Here is a 21,682-nt window from a genome sequence, read left to right on the forward strand (position 1 = left end):
TTTTTTGTATAATCGATATTTTAATTTTTTAAAAAATTATTTAATACATAATATTTAGTATAATCGATATTATAATTTTTAAAAAACATAATTTTTAGTATAATCGATATTTTAATAGAAAATATTTAGACAAATAATACATTAACGCGATTTTCCACGAAATTTCACTTTTGAGAGAGTTAACATGATGTCACACACTGTCATTATAATCTATAAGTGTACAAAACTTGACAACATTTGTTAGCATCTCATCCCGGTTAAAGATTGTCAATTGCAAGAAATGAAGAAATTCATAAGCAAAAACAAGCCATTGTTCGTGCAAAATACTTACAGAAATTGGTGGCAAAAAATTTAGAGTTCATTCAATCATTTCCAAGTTTCCATCCATCACAAATTCACATTAAGTCATCAACTTATCATATCCTATAAGTTTTACGTGTCTTCTTGTGGACGTAAATTACCACATGCCAACAAACCAAAAAGAGACCACGTCAAAAGATAGCAAAATATTCCACCAGTCTAGTTATTACATAAAATAGCTAATTAAACACAATCATCTTCACTAATTCGCAACAGAATTTCCATCTATGATAAAAGATTAAGTGTCGTCTCCTCCTCCACGCCCTTATCATTTCATTATCACCATCATCAGCATCGGCATCAGCAGTAGCAACAGCCTCTTCACTAATTCGCAATGCAGAAAACTGATACTCAAATCCATCAAGTACTTTATTATCATTAGTTGCTGGAAAATAAGAAATATGTAAGTAAAGGATAAGGGAAATTCACATCATCATTCTTTCTCAACAATAAAATTGAAAACCAAAAGGGTACAAGTATTTACGCACCTTCTTGGACATCAAACCCATACAACCAAGTAAGAGTAGTGAGCAAAGCATCAGCAGTTTCAGGCTTAAGAGAAGCTCTCCATTTGGTGATTACTCTACTTCCCATGCTAAAAGCAGATTCCAAGGCGACAATAGTGATAAGAATTGCAAAAATATCTCTAGTCATTTTGGACACAGTACGAAATCGTTTTCCATTCTCTTTCCACCATGAGAGAATGTCAATATCTAAAGTATGGTTCAATCGAGATTCATCCACCATGAGAGAATGTCAATATCTAAAGTATGGTTCAATCGAGATTCATCTAGGTACATGTCCAACTCTGTGCTAAACGCTCGACTAGAATCATTGGCAAAAGCAGCAAAACCCTAAAATAATAATTCACAAACAGTATTAAATTGGAGAAAGCAGCAGGTCAGCATAAAAATAATATATGATCAGATTTACTTACTGGCAGCTCGTCTTGAACTTCTGTTGGTGTTGAACTCCCACTGATAGAAGGATCCATTTTCACATACTCTTCATACAATTTATAGAACTCAAATTTCACAACTTCAGACTTAGTTTGAGCACTGTGAGCATCAAGTTCTATGAAGCAGTACCTTACAAACTCAAGCTTGAACCTCGAATCAAGAATTGCAGCAAAGGAAAGAATGAAACTGTAAGACCCCCAATACTTATCAAATTTCACCTTCATTTTTTTTGCCATATCCCTCAGAAACTCATCTTCACATGATTCATATTCCAACAAGAGAACCTCAATTTTCTACACACTTTTCAAGTATAGATTTGCCGTTGGGTACTTTCGTCCCGACATGAGCATAGTAATCTCATCAAATGGTTTTAAAAGAGCACATATCTTTCCAATTCTAACCCATTATTCATCAGTGGGCAAAGGTGGAAATGTGACATCAAACCTTAAAGACAAACTCATACTCACAAATGCATTACGAAAATAAAGTGCCCTACACAACATTTTGAAGGTTGTTATAGCCTCTTGGAACAATCAAGATTAGAACCACGAACATTTTCGTCAAATATTAAAGTACGGCGTTCAGAACAACAAATATGAGTAACACGTTTCTTAACTTTAGCAACTCCTTCATCTATTAATTTCAAACCCTCTTGCACAATCAAGTTGAGGATGTGAGCACAACAACGAACATAAAAATACTTTTCATCACACAACAAAGGAGAGTGAACTTTAAGACTCTCAGCTAGCATGTTTTGCATGTTATCATTGGATCTAGCATTGTCCAAAGTGATTGTCAAAACTTTCTTTGTAATTCCCCACTCTTTGATAAATTCCAAAAGTTTATCATGCATTAGACATGTCAAAACTCAACTCAACCCGACCCGTTAACCAACCGAAACCCGATCCGTAAAAAAAACCCATAAATTACCCCTATTTTAAACCCGAACCCGATATTTACTCGACCCGTAAATAACCCGATAAAAACGGGTCGGGTCGGGTTAAGTAACGAGTAACCCGTCGGGTTAAAAAATGAAATGCAACCTTTTAAGTTTTAACTTATATTTTCACATAGAATGAAAAACCTAAAATCAAAACCAAATTGTTACCGTAGCTTCCTCTTCACTGCTTCCTCTTTCATCCGCTCATCAAGTCTTCTATTCTTCTCTCATTGTGGATCGATTCAGTTGCTAAAGGCTACCAGATTCGTTTGTGTATGTAACTATTAACTTATGTCTTTATTTTTCGCTGATCTTTAATCTTTAATCGTGTATGTAACCATTTGTTCAAGTCAATTACTTTTCATTTGTTTCAATCTTTAATCTCTATTCTAATTATATTTTTGGGATTTAATTCGTATATGTATATCTTTTCGCTGATCTTTTTCGTTTATATATTGTTAAGAGGTTGGGAGTTTTGGGATTTAATTCATTGTGTGATGTTCTGTTACACATTATTTTCTTATTATTGTATCTAATTTGTTTGGCATCAACTTGTAGTGGGAGAGGTTCATATTGAGTGTGTTAATATGGATATTCATTAGCTTTCACTCACTTTTCACTGTCTTTTGCTTAGTTTTTTTTTTCCGATTCGTAGAAATGAAAAGGCATGATTTAGCGATACTAGCTGAAAAGCTGTAGTTGTACTTTGTAATTCAGACAAAAAAAGAAAAAAGCTTTATTAGGAAAATAAAGAGATTGTTTGGCATGAGTCATGACACAGGTGATTAGAGGGGTTAGAATTTGTGTGGAATTCTTTGCTGAATGTAACATTATTGTGGTTACAATCACTAAATATGTATAACAATTATTATTACTAGATTATTCAAAGTTCTATCGTACAAAAAAAATGGATATTGGCCTTTTTCTCCCAGCAACTAGTACATGTATACGTTATGTTAGGCTTTAATTTAAAAGTAAAAGTTAAGATTAATAACTTACTGGCTTGGTTTTACTTGTGCCAACTATTGTCATTGACCTTGTATAATCAAACACAATAGTTTAGTACTATATCCATTGAAAGGAATAATATCACTCTTGGCTAACTATGCACATCCCTTGTTCGGTTTCGTGTTCTATCCTAGCCAACTATACACATCCCTTGTTCTATTTCGTGTTCATACTCGATTCGAGTACAATCCTAAATCAAACGACATAGGAAAATTACGTCGTAGTACATCATTATTCATTAATAGCTAAAATAAATATAGGCTGTTATAGCCTTGTATGCCTGTAGTGATGTTAACTGTTCCACAATGACAAATCCATTTGCTTTATGTTAAAAAAAAACGTAGGTAAAAAATTATGTAAAATAACTTTACCATAACTGATACGAAAACAATATGTTTAATATGGTTTATCAATGTGGTAGAAAGTAGAATGTTATTGTAAATTTGTTGTGGTAGCATTCATTCCCCTGCCTTTATCTTTCCAGCATTCATGGCACCGCATCTACGACAACGTGCACGAAAGAGTGGAACAAATGCATTTCCATCTCCATTAGGTCGAAGTCAAGTTTCTTCCTCTTCATCCATATCTCCAGGTGTGTGTATTTCTAACTAAAAGTTTGAATTTTTTTAAGTATGTAGCAGGTTTTCATATTCTCTAATCACACGTTCTTTCTCTTAACATTTAGGCAACTCTTCATCCCCTTTCTCGCCAATTGAAGATACTCAGAACTCTTTACTAGTTGGTAAAAATGCTGAAAATTCTGTTGTGTGTTCCGAGAGGAAAAAAAGAAAATGGACTCCCCTTATTTGGAACCACTATAATAAGTATCTTGGCAGCAGCTATACAGATGGCATTCCAAGAGCAATATGTTTGTATTGCAAAGGAGGGCCAATGCTGGCCGATTCTGGTATGGGTACATCTAATTTTAAACGTCATACTGAAACTTGTGATGAACGTCCAACTGGACAGGGTTATGAAATGGTTGATGTAAAAGATGGTTTGCTCGTAAAGAAACTTATTCATCTTATTTACAAAGAAAAAGTGGCACTTGCCATCGTAAGACATGGATACCCATTTACTTATGTTGAACATGAAGGAAATAAAGAGCTTCACTTGTATTTGTATGATAATGTGATTTTCATTTCTAGGAACACTGCTAAGACCTATTGCCTACAAATCCACAAAAAAAAGAGAAAAAGATATAAAAGGAAGTGATGGCTGGGGTAAGTGGAAAAGTATGCTTAACTTGTGATATGTGGACTTCTTGTGTTGATCAAGGTTACCTTTCCTTAATTGCTCATTATATGGATGAGGAATGGAATTTACAAGCTAAAATTCTTAATTTTTATCATTTGGAACCACCTCATGATGATGTGAGTATGCATGATAAACTTTAGGAATTTATCAAAGAGTGGAGACTTACAAAGAAAGTTTTTACAATTACTTTGGACAATGCTAGAGCCAATGATAACATGCAAAACATGCTAGCTGAGAGTCTTAAAGTCCACTCTCCTTTGTTGCGTGATGGAAAGTATTTTCATGTTCGTTGTTGTGCTCACATCCTCAACTTGATTGTGCAATAGGGTTTGAAATTAATAGACGGAGGAGTGACTAAAGTTAAGAAACTTGTTACTTATATTTGGTTGTTCTAAACGCCGTACTTTAATATTTGAGGAAATTGTTCGTGGTTCTAATCTTGATAGTTCCAAGGGAGTTATACGGATTGTCCTACTAGATGGAATGCAACCTTCAAAATGTTGTGTAGGGCACTTTATTTTCGTAATGCTTTTGTGAGTATGAGGTCGTCTTCAAGGTTTGATGCCACATTTCCACCTGTACCCACTGATGAATAATGGGTTAGAATTAGAAAGTTATATGCTCTTTTAAAGCCATTTGATGAGATTACTACGCTCATGTCGGGACGAAAGTACCCAACGACAAATCTATACTTGAAAAGTGTGTGGAAAACTGAGGTTCTCTTGTTGGAATATAAATCATGTGAAGACGAGTTTATGAGGAATAAGCAAAAAAGATGAAGGTGAAATTTGATAAGTATTGGGAGTCTTACAGTTTCATTCTTTCCTTTGCTGCAATTCTTGATCCGAGGTTCAAGTTTGAGTTTGTAAGGTACTGCTTCAGAGAACTTGATGCTCACACTGCTAAAACTAAGTCTGAAGCTGTGAAATTTGAGCTCTATAAATTGTATGAAGTGTATGTGAAAATGGATCCTTGTACCAACAGATGTTCAACACCAACAGAAGTTCAAGACGAGCTGCCATTGAGTAAATCTGATCATATATTATTTTTATGCCGACCTGCTGCTTTCCCCAATTTAATACTGTTTGTGAATTATTTTTTTAGGGTTTTGCTGCTTTTGCCAATGATTCTAGTCGAGTGTTTAGCACAGAGCTTGACATGTACCTAGATGAATCTCGAGTGAACCATACTTTAGATATTAACATTCTCTTATGGTGGAAAGAGAATGGAAAATGGTTTTATACTTTTGCAAAAATGGCTAAAGATATTTTTGCAATTCCTATCACTACCGTTGCCTCGGAATATGCTTTTAGCATGGGAAGTAGAGTAATCACCAAATGGAGAGCTTCTCTCAAGCCTGAAACTGCTGATGCTTTGCTCACTACTCGTACTTGGTTGTATGGGTTTGATGTCCAAGAAGGTGCGTAAATACTTATACTCTTTTGGTTTTTAATTTTATTGTTGAGAAAGAATGCTAATGTGATTTTTCCTTATCCTTTACTTACATATTTCTTATTTTCCAGCAACTAATGATAATAAACTACTTGATGGATTTGAGTATCAGTTTTCTGCATTGCGAATTAGTAAAGAGACTGCTGCTGATGCCGATGTTGATGATGGTGATAATGAAAATGATGAGGGCGTGGAGGACGAGACGACACTTAATCTCTTATCATAGATGGAAATTCTATTGCGAATTAGTGAAGATGATTGTGTTTAATTAGCTATTTTATGTAATAATTAGACTGGTGGAATATTTTGCTATCTTTTGACGTGGTCTCTTTTTGGTTTGTGGGCATGTGGTAATTTACGTCCACCAGAAGACACGTAAAACTTGTAGGATATTATAAGTTGATGACTTAATGTGAATTTGTGATGGATGGAAACTTGGAAATGTTTGAATGAACTCTAAATTTTTAACCACCAATTTCTGTACGTATTTTGAACGAACAATGGCTTGTTTTTGCTTATGGATTTCTTCATTTCTTGCAATTGGCAACCTTTAACCGGAATGAGATGCTAAAAAATTTTGTCAAGTGTTGTACATTTATAAATTATAATGACAGTGTGTGACATCATGTTAACTCTTTCAAAAGTGAAATTTCGTGGAAAATCGCGTTAATGTATTATTTGTCTAAATATTTTCTATTAAAATATAGATTATACTAAGGATTATGTTTTTTAAAATTATAATATCGATTATACTAAAAATTATGTATTACCTAATTTTTTAAAAATTAAAATATCGATTATACAAAAAATTATGTATTAAACAATTTTTTAAAAATTATCTCGAAAGTCGTTAGTTGGCCCGTTTTTAAACCCTAACCTGATCTGTAACCCGTATGTACTTGACCTGTATTTTACCCGACCCGTATTTTACCCGAACCCGTATCCACCCGACCCGTAACCTGCTCGTTTGACCCGTTTGACAGGTCTATCATGCATACTCATAGCATCATGAGGTGGTTCCAAATGATAAAAATTCAGAATTTTAGCTTGTAAATTCCATTCATCATCCACATAATGAGCAGTTAAGGAAAGGTAACCTTGATCAACACAATAAGTCCACATATCACAAGTTAAACATACTTTTCCACTCACCCCAGCCATCACTTCCTTTAGTATCATTTAATCTTTTTTGTGGATTTGCAGGCAATAGGTTTTAGTAGTATTCCTAGAAATGAACCTCACATTATCATTCAAATACAAGTGAAGCTCTTTTCTTTGTAAATAAGATGACTAAGTTTCATTACGAGGAAACCATCTTTTTTCAGCAACCATTTCATAACCCTCTCCAGTTGGACGTGCATCACAAGTTTCAGTATGACGTTTAAAATTAGATGTACCCATACCAGAATGGGTCGGCATTGGCCCTCCTTTGCAATACAAACAAATTGCTCTTGGAATGCTATCTGCATAGTTGCTGCCAAGATACTTATTATAGTGGTTCCAAACAGGGGAAGTCCATTTTCTTTCTTTCCTCTCAGAAGACACCGCAGAATTTTCAGCATTTTTACCAACTAGTAAAGAGTTCTGAGTATCTTCAATTGGCGAGCAAGGGGATGAAGATTTGCCTAAATGTTAAGAGAAAGAACGTGCAATTAGAGAATATGAAAACCTGTTACATACTTAACAAAATTCAAACTTTTGGTTAGAAATACACACACCTGGAGACATGGATGAAGAGCAAGAAACTTGACTTCGACCTAATGGAGATGGAAATGCATTTGTTCAATCTTTCGTGCACGTTGTCGTCGATGTGGTGCCATGACTGTTGGAAAGATAAAGGCAGGGGAATGAATGCTACCACAACAAATTTACAATAACATTCTACTTTCTACCACATTGATAAACCATATTAAACATATTGCTTTCGTATCAGTTATGGTAAAGTTATTTTACATAATTTTTTACCTACGTTTTTTTCTGTTTAACATAAAGCAAATGGATTTGTCATTGTGGAACAATTAACATCACTACAAGCATACAAGGCTACAACAGCCTATATTTATTTTAGCTATTAATGAATAATGATGTACTACGATGTAATTTTCCTATGTCGTTTGATTTAGGATTGTATTCGAATCGAGTATGAACACGATACAGAATAAGGGATGTGCATAGTTGGCCAGGATAGAACACGAAACCGAACAAGGGATGTGCATAGTTGGCCAAGAGTGATATTATTCCTTTCAATGGATGTAGTACTAAACTATTGTGTTTGATTATTCAAGGTCAATGACAAAATTTGGCATAAGTAAAACCAAGCCAGTAAGTTATTAATCTTAACTTCTACTTTTAAATTACAGCCTAACATAACGTATACATGTACTAGTTGCTGGGAGAAAAGGCCAATATCCATTTTTTTTCTATGATAGAACTTTGAATAATCTAGTAATAATAATTGTTATACATATATAGTGATTGTAACAACAATAATGTTATATCCAGTAAAGAATTCCACACAAATTCTAACCCCTCTAATCACCTGTGTCATGACTCATGCCAAACAATCTCTTTATTTTGTCTGAATTACAAAGTACAACTACAGTTTTTCAGCTAGTATAGCTAAATCACACCTTTTCATTTCTACAAATCGAAAAAAAACTAAGCAAAACACAGTGAAAATAGAGTGAAAGCTAATGAATATACATATTAACACACTCAATATGAACCTCTCTCACTACAAGCTGATGCCAAACAAATTAGAGACAATAATAAGAAAGTAATGTGTAACAGAACATCACACAATGGATTAAATCCCAAAACTCCCAACCCCTTAACAATATATAAATAAAAAAGATCAGCGAAAGATATACATATACGAATTAAATCCCAAAAAGAAAATTAGATTAGAGATTAAAGATTGAAACAAATGAAAAGTAATAGACTTGAACAAATGATTACATACACGATTAAAGACTAAAGATCAGCGAAAAACGAAGATATAAGTTAGATACACACACAAACGAATCCGGTAGCCCTTAGCAATTGAATCGATCCACGATGAGAGAAGAGTAGAAGACTTGATGAGCGATGAAAGAGGAAGCAGCGTTAACAATTTGATTTTAACATTATGGTTTCCATTCTATGTGAAAATATAAGTTAAAACTTAAAAGGCTGCATTTCATTTTTTAACCTGGCGGGTTACCCGTTACCTAACCCGACCCGGCGCGTTTTTGTCGGGTTATTTACGGTCGGGTAAATTTCGGGTTCGGGTTTAAAATAGCGGGTAATTTACAGGTTTTTTATAGGTCGGGTCGAGTTTTGACAGGTCTATGTATAAGTAATGATTTAAATGTATATTTAATTAATGTATTTAATAATTACTGTGTTAGAACACACTCGGTTGATGATGCCAAGTTTCATTGTCATTTAATTGTTTGCTTCTTAGTTAAAATTTTAGCAAATTGAAGCATCCAATGATTGTTCAAAGAAGCCCAAAGATGATCAAGATGAAAGACAAGTCAAGCATGCCCATTGTCTAGAATGAATGCTGTAAACGAGGTAGTTAAAGATATTCTCTTTATGTATAAGTGATTGCAAAACCGTGCAACAGTTCCTGTGACTGTTGCACCAGGGTTTCTGGTACTAACGTATGGAGAATTTTCGCAAAATTCACAAGTGTTTAAAATCTTTCAAAAAGCTTTATTTGTTTCCAAAAGATACTATTTTCCAAATCTGAAGAACAACTTAGAACAAAAAGGATATTCTTCCAAGCTAAACTAAAGATGCCATTCCTATTAATGCAAGTGGACTTTTATGCTAAAAATAGGTCTTTTCCTTTTTCCATTTTGGGCGAAATTGTGAGTTCCCATATTTTATGGGAAACACTCCTTTGCTTTGGAAAAATGTAGCCACCAGAAGCCTCACAAATCTGATTGTTCTTATATAATTTTAAATTAGAATACATATTACAAACCTATGGATATTAGATTAAAGAAGTATTAAGATCCTTCTCTTACACACTTCTTTTCTCTATAAATAGCCATCTCATTTATCATTTATTGTAAGACTTTGAAAGAGCATTCATTGTAAACACTTTGCAAATCTTTGCAGCATTTAAGCTTTGTTCTTCAATCATTTGCAAAACCGTTTTCTGTTTTTCAAAAGTCTTCATTTGTTTTTCAAAGCTGTAAAATCTCCAAGTATCAGTTCGATTCACTGTTGCATAAAGAATATGTTCAATGATTCTCGTGTTTAGGTCTTAATTGTAATCTCCATGTTCTTAAGTGAACCACTGAGATTTTGACTCTGTAAACCGTTGAGATAGAACTTTTAGTCTTGAAGCGGAGTAGCTTTGAGCAAGAGAAAGTCTTGAAGCGGAGTAGCTTCAAGCAATTGCAACCGGAGTAGGTTGGCGAGTTATTTTCATTGTAATGGTTTAGTTAAGTTTGAGTAAAATTCTAAACAAACAATAAAATAACAGTTGGACGTAGGCTCCGGAGTAGGAGCTGAACCAATTTTTAAACATCGTCTTGTTTGTTTATTTACTTTTACGTTTCTTATCATTTCACTTTCATACATTAATCTCGCTGCCAGTGTTGTGCAATAGTCTCTTATACTGTTGCATAGACCTGTTGTACCGTTTGTGAACTTATAATCCATTAAGTTTCTCATACTCGTACTCAACAGATCGTACTTGTGTTAGTCTCTAACTAAGTAAAAGAGAGAATTTTTAAAAGGTACACCTAATTCACCCCTCCCCCTCTTAAGTGTTTATCGTTCTTAACTCTTGAATTGGTATCAGAGCCTCGTGCTCTTGATATTGGTTAAAACCAAGGAGTTGATCCCGTAGTTATGGACGATTCAAAACACACTAAGTATCCCATCTTTAAGGGAGAAAACTATGCCTGGGGGAAACACCACATGGAGCACTACGAATGTTGGTTGATCATTCAAAATGGTCCCCTCAAAATTGAGGTGACTAATACCGATGGCACTAAGTCTCTCAAAAGTGAGGACAAATATGTTAAAGCCGATTATTGGAAAGTCGAGAAAAACTCTAAAGCCATGTCCATCCTTCAATATGGCATCGCTAAACAAGAGATTAACCGGATATCCGGATGTGACTCGGCAAAGGAAATTTGGGATACCCTAAATCTTGCTTATGAGGGAACGTCACAAGTCAAAAAGTACCGTGTTGATCTTCTCATGCAACAATATGAGATGTTCAACATGGGAAGAGATGAGTCAATTAATAGTTTGTCTTCACGTTTCTCTAGTATCGTTAATGACCTCAAGAGTCTAGGTAGAAACTTCGAATCCGAGGATTTAGTCCGTAAAATCCTTCGCAGCCTATCTGAAAAATGGCAACCGAAGGTTACGGCTATTGAGGAAGCTAAAGACCTTTCCTTGCTGTCTCTTGATGAACTTATGGGCTCACTCATGGCTCATGAGTTAACTCTCATGAAGTGATCTGGTGAAAACTCTAAAGGGAAAGGACTCGCTCTCTATGCTCTCTCAAGTGATGAGGAGGATGAAGATGATGAGTTTTCAATGTTCACTAAAAACATTGTTGGCATGATTAATGGTCAAAACTCACAAAGGTCCAATAACTATATTAGCAAACGACGCTTTCCCAAAAGGAAGTCTAGTTCCACTGTTGGTTGCTTCAAATGTGGTGAGAAAGGTCACCAAATCAAAGAATGCCCAAAGTGGAACGACATTAAATCTAAATAAAAGCGTGAGTTTGCTAAAAGAGAATACAAAAGCAAAGTAATGACTGCCATTATCGGAATGTCTGATTCCGAGGAGGACGACGTCCTTGAGGAAGAATTGGACGCCAAACTTAGCATCTCCTCTCAATTAAGCAATGATGTTCCAAAGTCAACAAAGAAAGAAAATGTCAAATGTCTTATGGCTCACTCTGTGGACTCAGATTCAGATTCAGACATTGAGATAAATAAGCTCAGGAAAAAGGTTTGATCTTTCTCTAAAGACAAATTTGTCTTCTCCTAGACCAATTCATTAATAAGTGTCGTGTCCAAAACGATAAATTAGAGGCTATGCAAACTGAAATTGAAGACATAGCCGAAGAAAATGTTGGCTGAAAAGAATGTCTAAATGAGGTCGATCAACCTAGTTCATCATCGAGTCTTGAGAAGGAGATTAAAAAGCTCCGAAAACAGAATCTATTTCTTGCTAAAAGATTGATGAAATACATGCAACAGATCATTGCAATGTTGCATCTGTGTCTAACAAAGGAGACGAGTCCTTCGACAAAACTATGTCCTCACTAACCAAAGAACGTAACCAACTTTTGATTGATCTAGCAACATGTGAAAGTGAAAAAGGGGATCTTGTCAAAATTGCTGAAATGTTAAATGACGAGTCAAGTCATGTTAAAGGTCCCTTAAATCGAATGCAACAATCAAACCATGACCTTCTTGTTCAAATTAAAACTCTAAAAAAGGCTGAACAAACTCATGCAACAGATGATGCAACTGTTGCATCTGAGTCTATGAAGGAAACTGAGACTCTCACAAAACGTGTGTCTTCACTAACTAAGGAACGAGACTCTCTGCTAGCTGACCTTACTTTGTGTAAAAGAGATAACAAGCAACTTGAGCAAATTGGCTTATTGCTTAGTGATGAAGTAAGACATGCTAAACATGCTTTCGACAAAATAGGTCAACTAAATCTTAATCATCTTGCTAAAATTGAAACACTAACCAAAGAGCTAGATGAGGCTAAGATGTTCTATTTGAAATGGGAAAGAAGCCAGAATGTCTTGGAGTTTCTTCTAAAACAGTCTCAAGAATACGAAAACCGTGCAAAAAATGCTGGACTTGGTTTCAAATCCAACAGTACCACGCACTGTTGCACTCGAAACCAAGACCCAAGCGAGACTGATTTTCGAAGAAGAAAGTATGCTGGCCTTTCTGAATACATTATTTGCAACTACTGTGGTAAAACTGGTCATGAATTCAATGGTTGTGAAAAGAGAGTCCTTGCCTTAGAAAGAAGCACTAAAGCGGCTAAACAAGTTTGGATTAAAAAGAAGGAAGTCAAGAAAGTCATTGTCAAAAAGGAACCCAAACTTGTTTGGGTTCCTAAACTAAACGTTTGATTTCTTATAGGCATTAGTGAAAGGCAGCAGCAATTGGTACTTAGACAGTGGATGCTCTCGTCACATGACGGGAGATGAAAGCCAATTTCTTTCGCTAGAAGCCTACGATGGTGGCATGGTGACTTTTGGTGACAACAAACGAGGTGAAATCATTAGTATTGGAAAAGTTGGTAAGTCAAAGTCACTATGTGTCAACAAAGTGTTGCTTGTCAAAGGTTTGAAACACAATCTTCTAAGCATATCACAATTGTGTGATCGAGGTAACATCGTTGAATTTTTTGCTAGTGAGTGTAGAATAATTGATGGAAAGACTAGAGAACTTATTCTTGAAGGTAAACGTGTCAAAGATGGTTACATGACTAACTTATATTCATTGTCGAGTCAAACATTATCATGCATGAGTGTTCAAAAGAATGACCCTTGGCTTTGGCATAAACGACTTGGTCATGTAAATGCTAAAACACTTAATACCCTAAAGAGGCTTGATCTAGTTGATGGCATTCCTAACATCAAATTTGAGTTTAAATCACTTTGTGACGATTGTGTTAAAGGTAAACAAGTAAAATGCTCCTTTAAATCCAAAAAGGTTGTTAGCACTTCATTGCCTCTTGTACTCATTCACATAGACTCATGCGGACCCATGCGTATTGTTAGTAGAGGTGGAAGTCGCTACGTTTGTGTCATTGTTGATGATTTTACAAGATATATTTGGCTTCTTTTCTTAAGTTCTAAAGATCAAACTTTTGACGAGTTCTTAATTTGGGTCAAAAAGGTGCAAAACAAATTTGGTTATAAACTTGTCTCCTTGAGATCCGACCATGGAACCGAATTTGAGAATTTGTCATTTGAGTCTTATTGCAATGAACATGGTATTAACCATAATTTTTCGGCCGCAAGAACCCCTCAACAAAATGGGGTTGTGGAATGAATGAACCAAACTCTTGAAAATATGGCTAGGACCATGCTCATTAGCTCTAAAGTGCCAAGGAACTTTTGGGCCGAAGCCGTTAACACATCTTGTTATATCTAAAATCGTGTCATGATTAGAAAAATCATTGATAAAACTCCTTATGAATTACTACGAGGAAGAAAACCTAAATATCTCACACTTAAAATGCTTTGTGCACAATAATGGAAAAGACAACCTTGGCAAATTTTATGCTCATAGTGATGAAGGCGTTTTCGTTGGTTATTCCGATCATAGTAAAGCTTACAAAGTATATAACAAAAGAACCATGAAAATGGAGGAAAGTGTCCATATAATTTTTGACGAATATAGTCTCTTTGCTTCAAATATACAGGTTAATGATGAAGAGGACGATATGGAAGACGACGACTTCGAAATTGGAATGATGCGTCATGACATGGATCAAGTAGTGGAAGAGGCTGAGCAACAGTTGGAGCCACTGTTGCCTGAGGAAGCTGGCCAAAATTCAGGGGGAACTAACACTCCCTCATCTGAAGATGGAGCTAGCTCATCCAAGGGAAATGTGAACTATTGTGACCCACTCACTAACCAAACCGAAACTAATCCACAAACACCCTCACAAGATATCCCCCATGCAACAGTCACAACCACTGTTGCATCAGAACCAAATGAAACAAACGAGGACTCTAACACTCTTGTTCTAAAGAAATGGAAACATCAAGGTTCCCACCCTTTATCAAATCTAACCAGTGACCTAACCGCTGGAATCAAAACCAGATCATCACTCCAAAACCACTGTGCTTTTGAAGCATTCATATCACAAATTAAACCCATTAATATCACAATGGCATTAACGGACGAATATTGGGTCACGGTTATGCAAGAAGAATTGGAGCAATTTGGGAGGAATAAGCTATGACATCTGGTCCCTAGACCATCTCAACGTACTGTAATTGGTTCAAGATGGGTCTATCGCAATAAGCTCGATGATGTTGCAGAAATCGTAAGGAATAAAACTAAACTAGTGGTACAAGGGTTTAATCAACAAGAAGGGATTAATTATAATGAAACCTTTGCACCAGTAGCTAGGCTTGAAGCCATACGAATGCTCATAACATTTGCGTCTCACCTCGGCATAAAACTTTTTCAAATGGATGTTAAAACCGCTTTCCTAAATGGCTATCTTGGGGAAGAAGTTTTTGTCGAACAATCTCTGGGTTTCATAAAAAATGAGTTCCCTAATCACATATTTAAACTTGATAAAGCACTTTATGGTTTAAAACAGGCTCCCAGAGCTTGGTATGATAGGCTTTCAAAATTTCTGTTGGAAAATGGTTTTCTACGTGGTTCGGTTGATAAAACATTGTTTATCAAGTCACAGTTAGAGGAACTGTTGCTTGTGCAAGTATATGCCGATGACATTATTTTTGGTGCAACTAAAAACACTCTTTATAAGTACTTTTCGGATCTAATGACTTCCGAGTTTGAAATGAGCATGATGGGAGAACTTGGATTCTTTCTTGGTATCCAAATTAAGCAAGATTAAAAAGGAACCATGATCCACCAACAAAAGTACCTAAAGGAAATGATAAGTAAGTTTGGGTTAACTAGCTCGAATCCTATGCCTACACCTATGATTGTCAAGCTTAATCTTGACAAACACGAAAATTGTAAGAGTGTTAGCGAAAAGGTTTATCGAGGTATGATCGGTTCATTTCTTTATTTAACCGCTAGTCAACCCGACATACAATTTAGTGTGTGTGTATTTTCTCGATTCCAATCAAATCCTAAGGAATCATATTTCAAAGCCGTTAAACGGATTTTTAGGTATTTGATTGGAACACAAGGTTTATACCTTTGCTACCCAACTCAGTATGACATTGATCTTGTAGGATTTTTGGATGCGGATTATTCCGGGAGCTCGTTGGATAGGAAAAGCACCTCGGGTATTTCCACCTTCTTAGGACCGTGCCTCATTTCATGGGCATCCAAGAAACAAAATACCGTTGCTCTATCCATGGCCGAAAGTGAGTATGTAAGTGCCGCTCTTTGTTGTGCTCAAATTCTTTGGGTACGACAACAATTGCGTGATTACGGTCTTATTTTCGAAACTACTCCCATATTTTGTGATAATACAAGTGCAATTAACATCTCGAAAAATCCAATACAACATTCTAGGACGAAACACATTGATATAAGGCATCACTTTTTATGGGATCAAGTCTAAAAAGGAAATATATGTCTAACCTTTTGTAGAACTGAAAATCAAATTGCGGACATTTTTACGAAACCGTTAGAAAGGGAACAATTCGTAAAACTTCGGTTGGAAATTGGTTTGTTAGGCGACATGTAACACGAGTTAAAATTATTTTTCCCACATGATTGATTAGAGAAAACGGATGTACATGTTCTCAAGTTTAAAGATTGTCAAAATTTATCATGTGTCAAGTGGACCAAAAAAATTGCATTGAAACTCCACATTTTGCACTTGAATTATTGCATTGAGCCTTACAACTACTTTATGTTCCATCAAGCTAATCCTACTCTAGCCGTCCCCTATACCATCATTTCCCACATTTACACTCTACCTCACCTATTAACTAATCTCTCAATTACCCAACCGTCCACCCATTAAAACCCCATGTAATAACCTCACTTTCCCATTTACCCACAATCCTCCATTCAAAATTCAAAACTACCCAACCTCTTTCATCTCCCTAAAACCGTCAACCCCAACACCCTTAAATGGCTCCCAAAAAACCAATCAATAGAGAAATTCAAAATCTTAGAAACTCCTTCAACCCAAAATACATTGCCCAGCAAAAAATGGTCACCAAATCCGCTGCAAACATTGAAAAATCCGACAAACCCACCCCGTCTCCTACCAAGCCTCCAACAGTTAAGCCCAATGTTGCACGAAAGAAATCCATGGCTACAAAGGGAAGAGGCTGTGGTAGAGGAGGCCATGGTGGATTAAAAAGGAGTCCTCCAATCTCCTTGATGTTGGACTCAAATGTTGATGTTGATTCTGAAGAAGAGGAACCCACACTTAATCAAATAGCAAGCAAAATCACAAAAAAAAAGGCGATTGTTGAAGATGTTGGTGAAGATGATGTTGATGCTGAAAAGGAAAAAGAAATAATACTGAAAGTGATGTTGAGAAAGAAAAAGAATCAGAAAAAGAAAAAGAAAAAGGAAGTGAAAAGGAAGCTGAAAAAGAAAATGAGATCGAAAATGACGGTGATAAGAATGAGGAAGAAAAAATGAGTGAAAAAGATGAGGAAAAATAAAAAGAAAGTGAGCTTGAAAAGGAAAAAGAAACCGTGAGTGAGAAAGATGATGCTGAAAAAATCGATTCTCAAATTCAAAATCCCGAAAATGAAGTCGTGCATGAGGAAGAGTTCATCCCCAACAATGAAAATCCGGATGAAACCAACAACGAAGACATGGTAGTCGATGAATTTGACCCTCTCTCCACCGAAACCCCCAAAACCAAATCCCAAATCAAAATCACCGAACTGTTTGGTGGTGATGATGATGACATTATCATTGGGACTCCCACCAAAACAAAAACAAAATCTAATACCGGTACCAAGAGAAAGAGGGAATCAAAACCCAAGGCGGCCAAAAAGCCGAGGTATCCACGAAAGAAGGAGGTGGTTTTTCCACCGAAAGATGATGATGTCATTGAGGATAAAATTCCTCTCAACACTTGCACGAAGTTGATGGTCACCACTCATGATGAGGCATTCAAAAATGATGTCCTTGCTCATCTCAATTCTCTCGACCTTCCGGATGACACCCTTAAGCTATGTCATGGGATGCTTGCATGTTGCTTCCATAGTGGGAGACGATACAAGAAAACATGGTATGATTCTTCTCCGGCTTTTGCATTCTTCAAAGCTGCTATTTTTGGTCAAGGTTGGTTTAATCTCCTCGACAAATACTCTCCGGTTTACATGTCGGAGGTCATTCAGTTCTATACAACAGTCAAGGTTGATGTTGCATAAGGAACTCTCTCGGCATTTATTAACCAAAAACCCTTTGTCTTGACCAATGACCAACTTGCCTCTTACCTTGAGGTTGAAGCCGTGGGTCTTACCTCCTTTCCCAAAAGTACTTGGGGTGATGTTGATGAAACTATGGCTAGTGAGGTTGTGATAACCCTTCGACCCGACAATGAAAATGGACCCACCAACATATATGCCCATGAACTTCCGCCCCCACCGTTTCACCTTTAACCTTGTTCATCGAGCAATTTTACCGAGCAACAACAGTAGGGGAAGATGCTCTCTCCTTGAGATGCTTCTTGTCCACCACATTATCAAACGCCGTCCCATCAACTTTCCCCAACTCATCCTTCACCGTATCAATGAGATAGCCCCTGACTTTCAAAAAGGGAAATTTGACAAGAAAACCGTGATTCCCTATGGTATGTGGTTATCCATTATCTTTATGAAAAAGAAGATAGTCATGAAAGGTAGCCCCGATATTGAGAAGTTGAGTGATGACTTGACCATGGGTTTGCTTTCTCAAATGGCTTTGGTTATTAGCAATGGGAAATTGACTCGCAAGTACTCGGGAAAAATTAAGTTTGGTGCAACAGTTGGCTCAATTGTTGAAATGGGTGCTGTACTTGCAAAGTTGGACAAGCTTGTGAACATGGTGTCTAAGTTGGTTGTCGATAATGGGACACTTAAGGAAGAAGTAGCTGAGCTCAAAACCATTAATGAAGATCTCATTGAGCGTGTGAAAGCTCTTGGAGGTGATGCTCCCGATGATGAATAGGGCATCTGTGCCTACCCTTGCGCGCCTAACCTTTTGGCTATTTGCTTTTAACTCTTATGCAAATTATGGACTGTTTTTCTCTCTTATTTCGAACATTTGTCTTTGGTTTAATTATGTACTACTTGAACATGTTTATATCCTTCTCTTGATGATGTCAAGAGGGGGAAGTAGTTAAATTATGTGTTTATGTGTTAACTAACAACTCTTAGGCTAACGTTCACCGTGGAAATGTCTTAGCTATGATGAAAAGATGTTCTACTTAGGCCAAGCATGTTGATCCCCATTCACCTTGATCATGTTTATTTGATGCCCCTTATTATTTGGTTCAAAGACCGAGTCACCATGGGCTTAGAGGGAACTACACACATATTTAAAACTTGCCATCATCAAAGGGGGAATTTGTCAGAACACACTTGGTTGATGATGCCAAGTCTCATTGTCATTTAATTGTTTCCTTCTTAGTTAAATGTTTAGCAAATTGAAGCATCCAATGATTGTTCAAAGAAGCCCAAAGATGATCAAGATGAAAGACAAGTCAAGCATGCTCATTGTCTAGAATGAATGTTGTAAACGAGGTAGTTAAACATATTCTCTTTATGCATAAGTGATTGCAAAACCATGCAACAGTTCCTGTGACTGTTGCACCAGGGTTTCTGGTACTAACGTATGGAGAATTTTCGCAAAATTCACAAGTGTTTAAAATCTTTCAAAAATCTTTATTGTTTTCCAAAAGATACTATTTTCCAAATCTGAAGAACAATTGAGAACAAAAAGGATATTCTTCCAAACTAAACTAAAGATGTCATTCCTATTAATGCAAGTGGACTTTTATGCTAAAAATAGGTCTTTTGCTTTTTCCATTTTGGGCGAAATTGTGAGTTCCCATATTTTATGAGAAACACTTCTTAGCTTTGGAAAAATGCAGCCACCTTGAGCCTCACAAATCTGACTGTTCTTATATAATTTTAAATGAGAATACATATTACAAACCTATGGATATTAGATTAAAGAAGTATTAAGATCCTTCTCTTACACACTTCTTTTCTCTATAAATAGCCATCTCATTTATCATTTATTGTAAGACTTTGAAAGAGCATTCATTGTAAACACTTTGCAAATCTTTTCAGCATTTAAGCTTTGTTCTTCAATCATTTGCAAAACCGTTTTCTGTTTTTCAAAAGTCTTCATTTGTTTTTTAAACCTGTAAAATCTCCAAGTATCAGTTCGCTTCACTGTTGCATAAAGAATATGTTCAATTATTCTCATGTTTAGGTCTTAATTGTAATCTCCATGTTCTTAAGTGAACCACTGAGATTCTGACTCTATAAACCGTTGAGATAGAACTTTAAGTCTTGAAGTGGAGTAGCTTCAAGCAATTGCAACCGGAGTAGGTTGGCGAGTTATTTTCATTGTAATGGTTTAGTTAAGTTTGAGTAAATTTCTAAACAAGCAATAAAATAACGGTTGGACGTAGGCTCCGGAGTAGGAGCTGAACAAATTTTTAAACATCGTCTTGTTTGTTTATTTACTTTTACGTTTCTTATCATTTCACTTTCATACATTAATCTCGCTGCTAGTGCTGTGCAATAGTCTCTTATACTGTTGCATAGACCTGTTGTACCGTTTGTGAACTTATAATCCATTAAGTTTCTCAAACTCGTACTCAACAGATCTTACTTGTGTTAGTCTCTAACCAAGTAAAAGAGAGAATTTTTAAAAGGTACACCTAATTCACCCCCCTCCCCCTCTTAGGTGTTTATCGTTCTTAACTCTTCATACTGATTTAAATGTATATTTAATTAATGTATTTAATAAGTAAAGTTAAATTATATTTAATTAATGTATTAAATAAGCGATTTTCTCATTTTTTTTTCAGGCCAAAAATCGGTTTGTGTCGTGCCAGGCCCGTCTTGCCTGGCTGGCCTTACTCGCCGTGCCTTCGGGCCGTGTCGTGCCAAAGTCCCAGTTTTTTCGAAAATTCGCACTGCAGACTCCACCTTCTAGCACGTCGTGCGGTGCTCGTGCCGGTTCGTTACAGTGCTTCGGGCCGGGCCTAGACCTGGAATGCCTGCTTTAGGTGGTATGCGTAAAAAAATTTATAAACAGTTTGGCACCTGCCGTGGGGAATTTAGTTCATAAATTTTTGTTTTTTTCTACAAAATTTATGCCCAATTTAAGAGTCTTGCAAAATGACAAAGCGAACCACTGAACAACAATTGGAGCATGAGAAGAAACAACTTGCGTAAATGCAGAACCTAAAAGAAAAGATTGCTCAATATAAAAATGAGATATAAAGGGCTAAAAGAGTTAAAATCAACCCTGAAACAACAATTAGAGAGCAAATCTCAATCTTCCAGTTTCCGATTTTCGAAGTCCAACCTGTAATACCACGGTTTTCTGGGTTCTGTCACCCGGCCGAATAGGGATAACTCGGCCGAGTAATGTGTCGTGTGTTTTCTGGTCAGGCTACTGTCCAAGAACACTCGGTCGGGTATGGTAATACTCGGCCGAATACTCTCAGTACTCGACCGAGTATCCGGTCTGACGGGAATTATTTCCGCGGTTTGGTTAAGGATGATTAGAGTTATAAATTACGTTTAACAGTTTCACTTTTCACTTTTTACCAAAACCAAAAACATTTCTACGTACTCTAATCATCCCTAATCTCTCCCAAGATCTTTGATTGTTCGTGAGTCCTTGTTCATCTCTCTCTCTCTCTCTCTCTCTCTCTCTCTCTCTCTCTCTCTCTCTCTCTCTCTCTCTCTCTCTCTCTCTCTCTCTCTCTCTCTCTCTCACTCACTCTCTCTCTCTCTCTCTCGCGCGTCGGCTGCGTTGGTAAGTCACTAGTTTTATACCTTTTGTTAGTT

The 21,682-nt window shown here is 36.3% G+C and overlaps 1 protein-coding gene across 1 annotated transcript; it reads left to right on the top strand.

The window, feature by feature from the left end:
• The first annotated feature begins 5,299 nt into the window (after positions 1 to 5,299).
• On the top strand, positions 5,300 to 6,202 carry LOC141643678 (zinc finger BED domain-containing protein DAYSLEEPER-like). Its single transcript, XM_074452931.1, has 3 exons — positions 5,300 to 5,527; positions 5,629 to 5,944; positions 6,048 to 6,202. Exons 1-3 carry the CDS (start codon positions 5,300 to 5,302, stop codon positions 6,200 to 6,202), a joined length of 699 nt encoding a protein of 232 aa, XP_074309032.1.
• The last annotated feature ends 15,480 nt before the right edge of the window (positions 6,203 to 21,682 follow it).

This window comes from Silene latifolia, chromosome 1 (assembly GCF_048544455.1).
Source record: "Silene latifolia isolate original U9 population chromosome 1, ASM4854445v1, whole genome shotgun sequence".
NCBI lineage: Eukaryota > Viridiplantae > Streptophyta > Magnoliopsida > Caryophyllales > Caryophyllaceae > Silene > Silene latifolia.

Coding starts and splice junctions, on each gene's coding strand:
- LOC141643678 (XM_074452931.1), top strand. CDS start 5,300: ATGAAGGTGAAATTTGATAAGTATTGGGAGTCTTACAGTTTCATTCTT. Junction 5,528..5,628: donor GATGTTCAACACCAACAGAA/GTTCAAGACGAG, acceptor TTATTTTTTTAG/GGTTTTGCTGCTTTTGCCAA. Junction 5,945..6,047: donor TGGGTTTGATGTCCAAGAAG/GTGCGTAAATAC, acceptor CTTATTTTCCAG/CAACTAATGATAATAAACTA.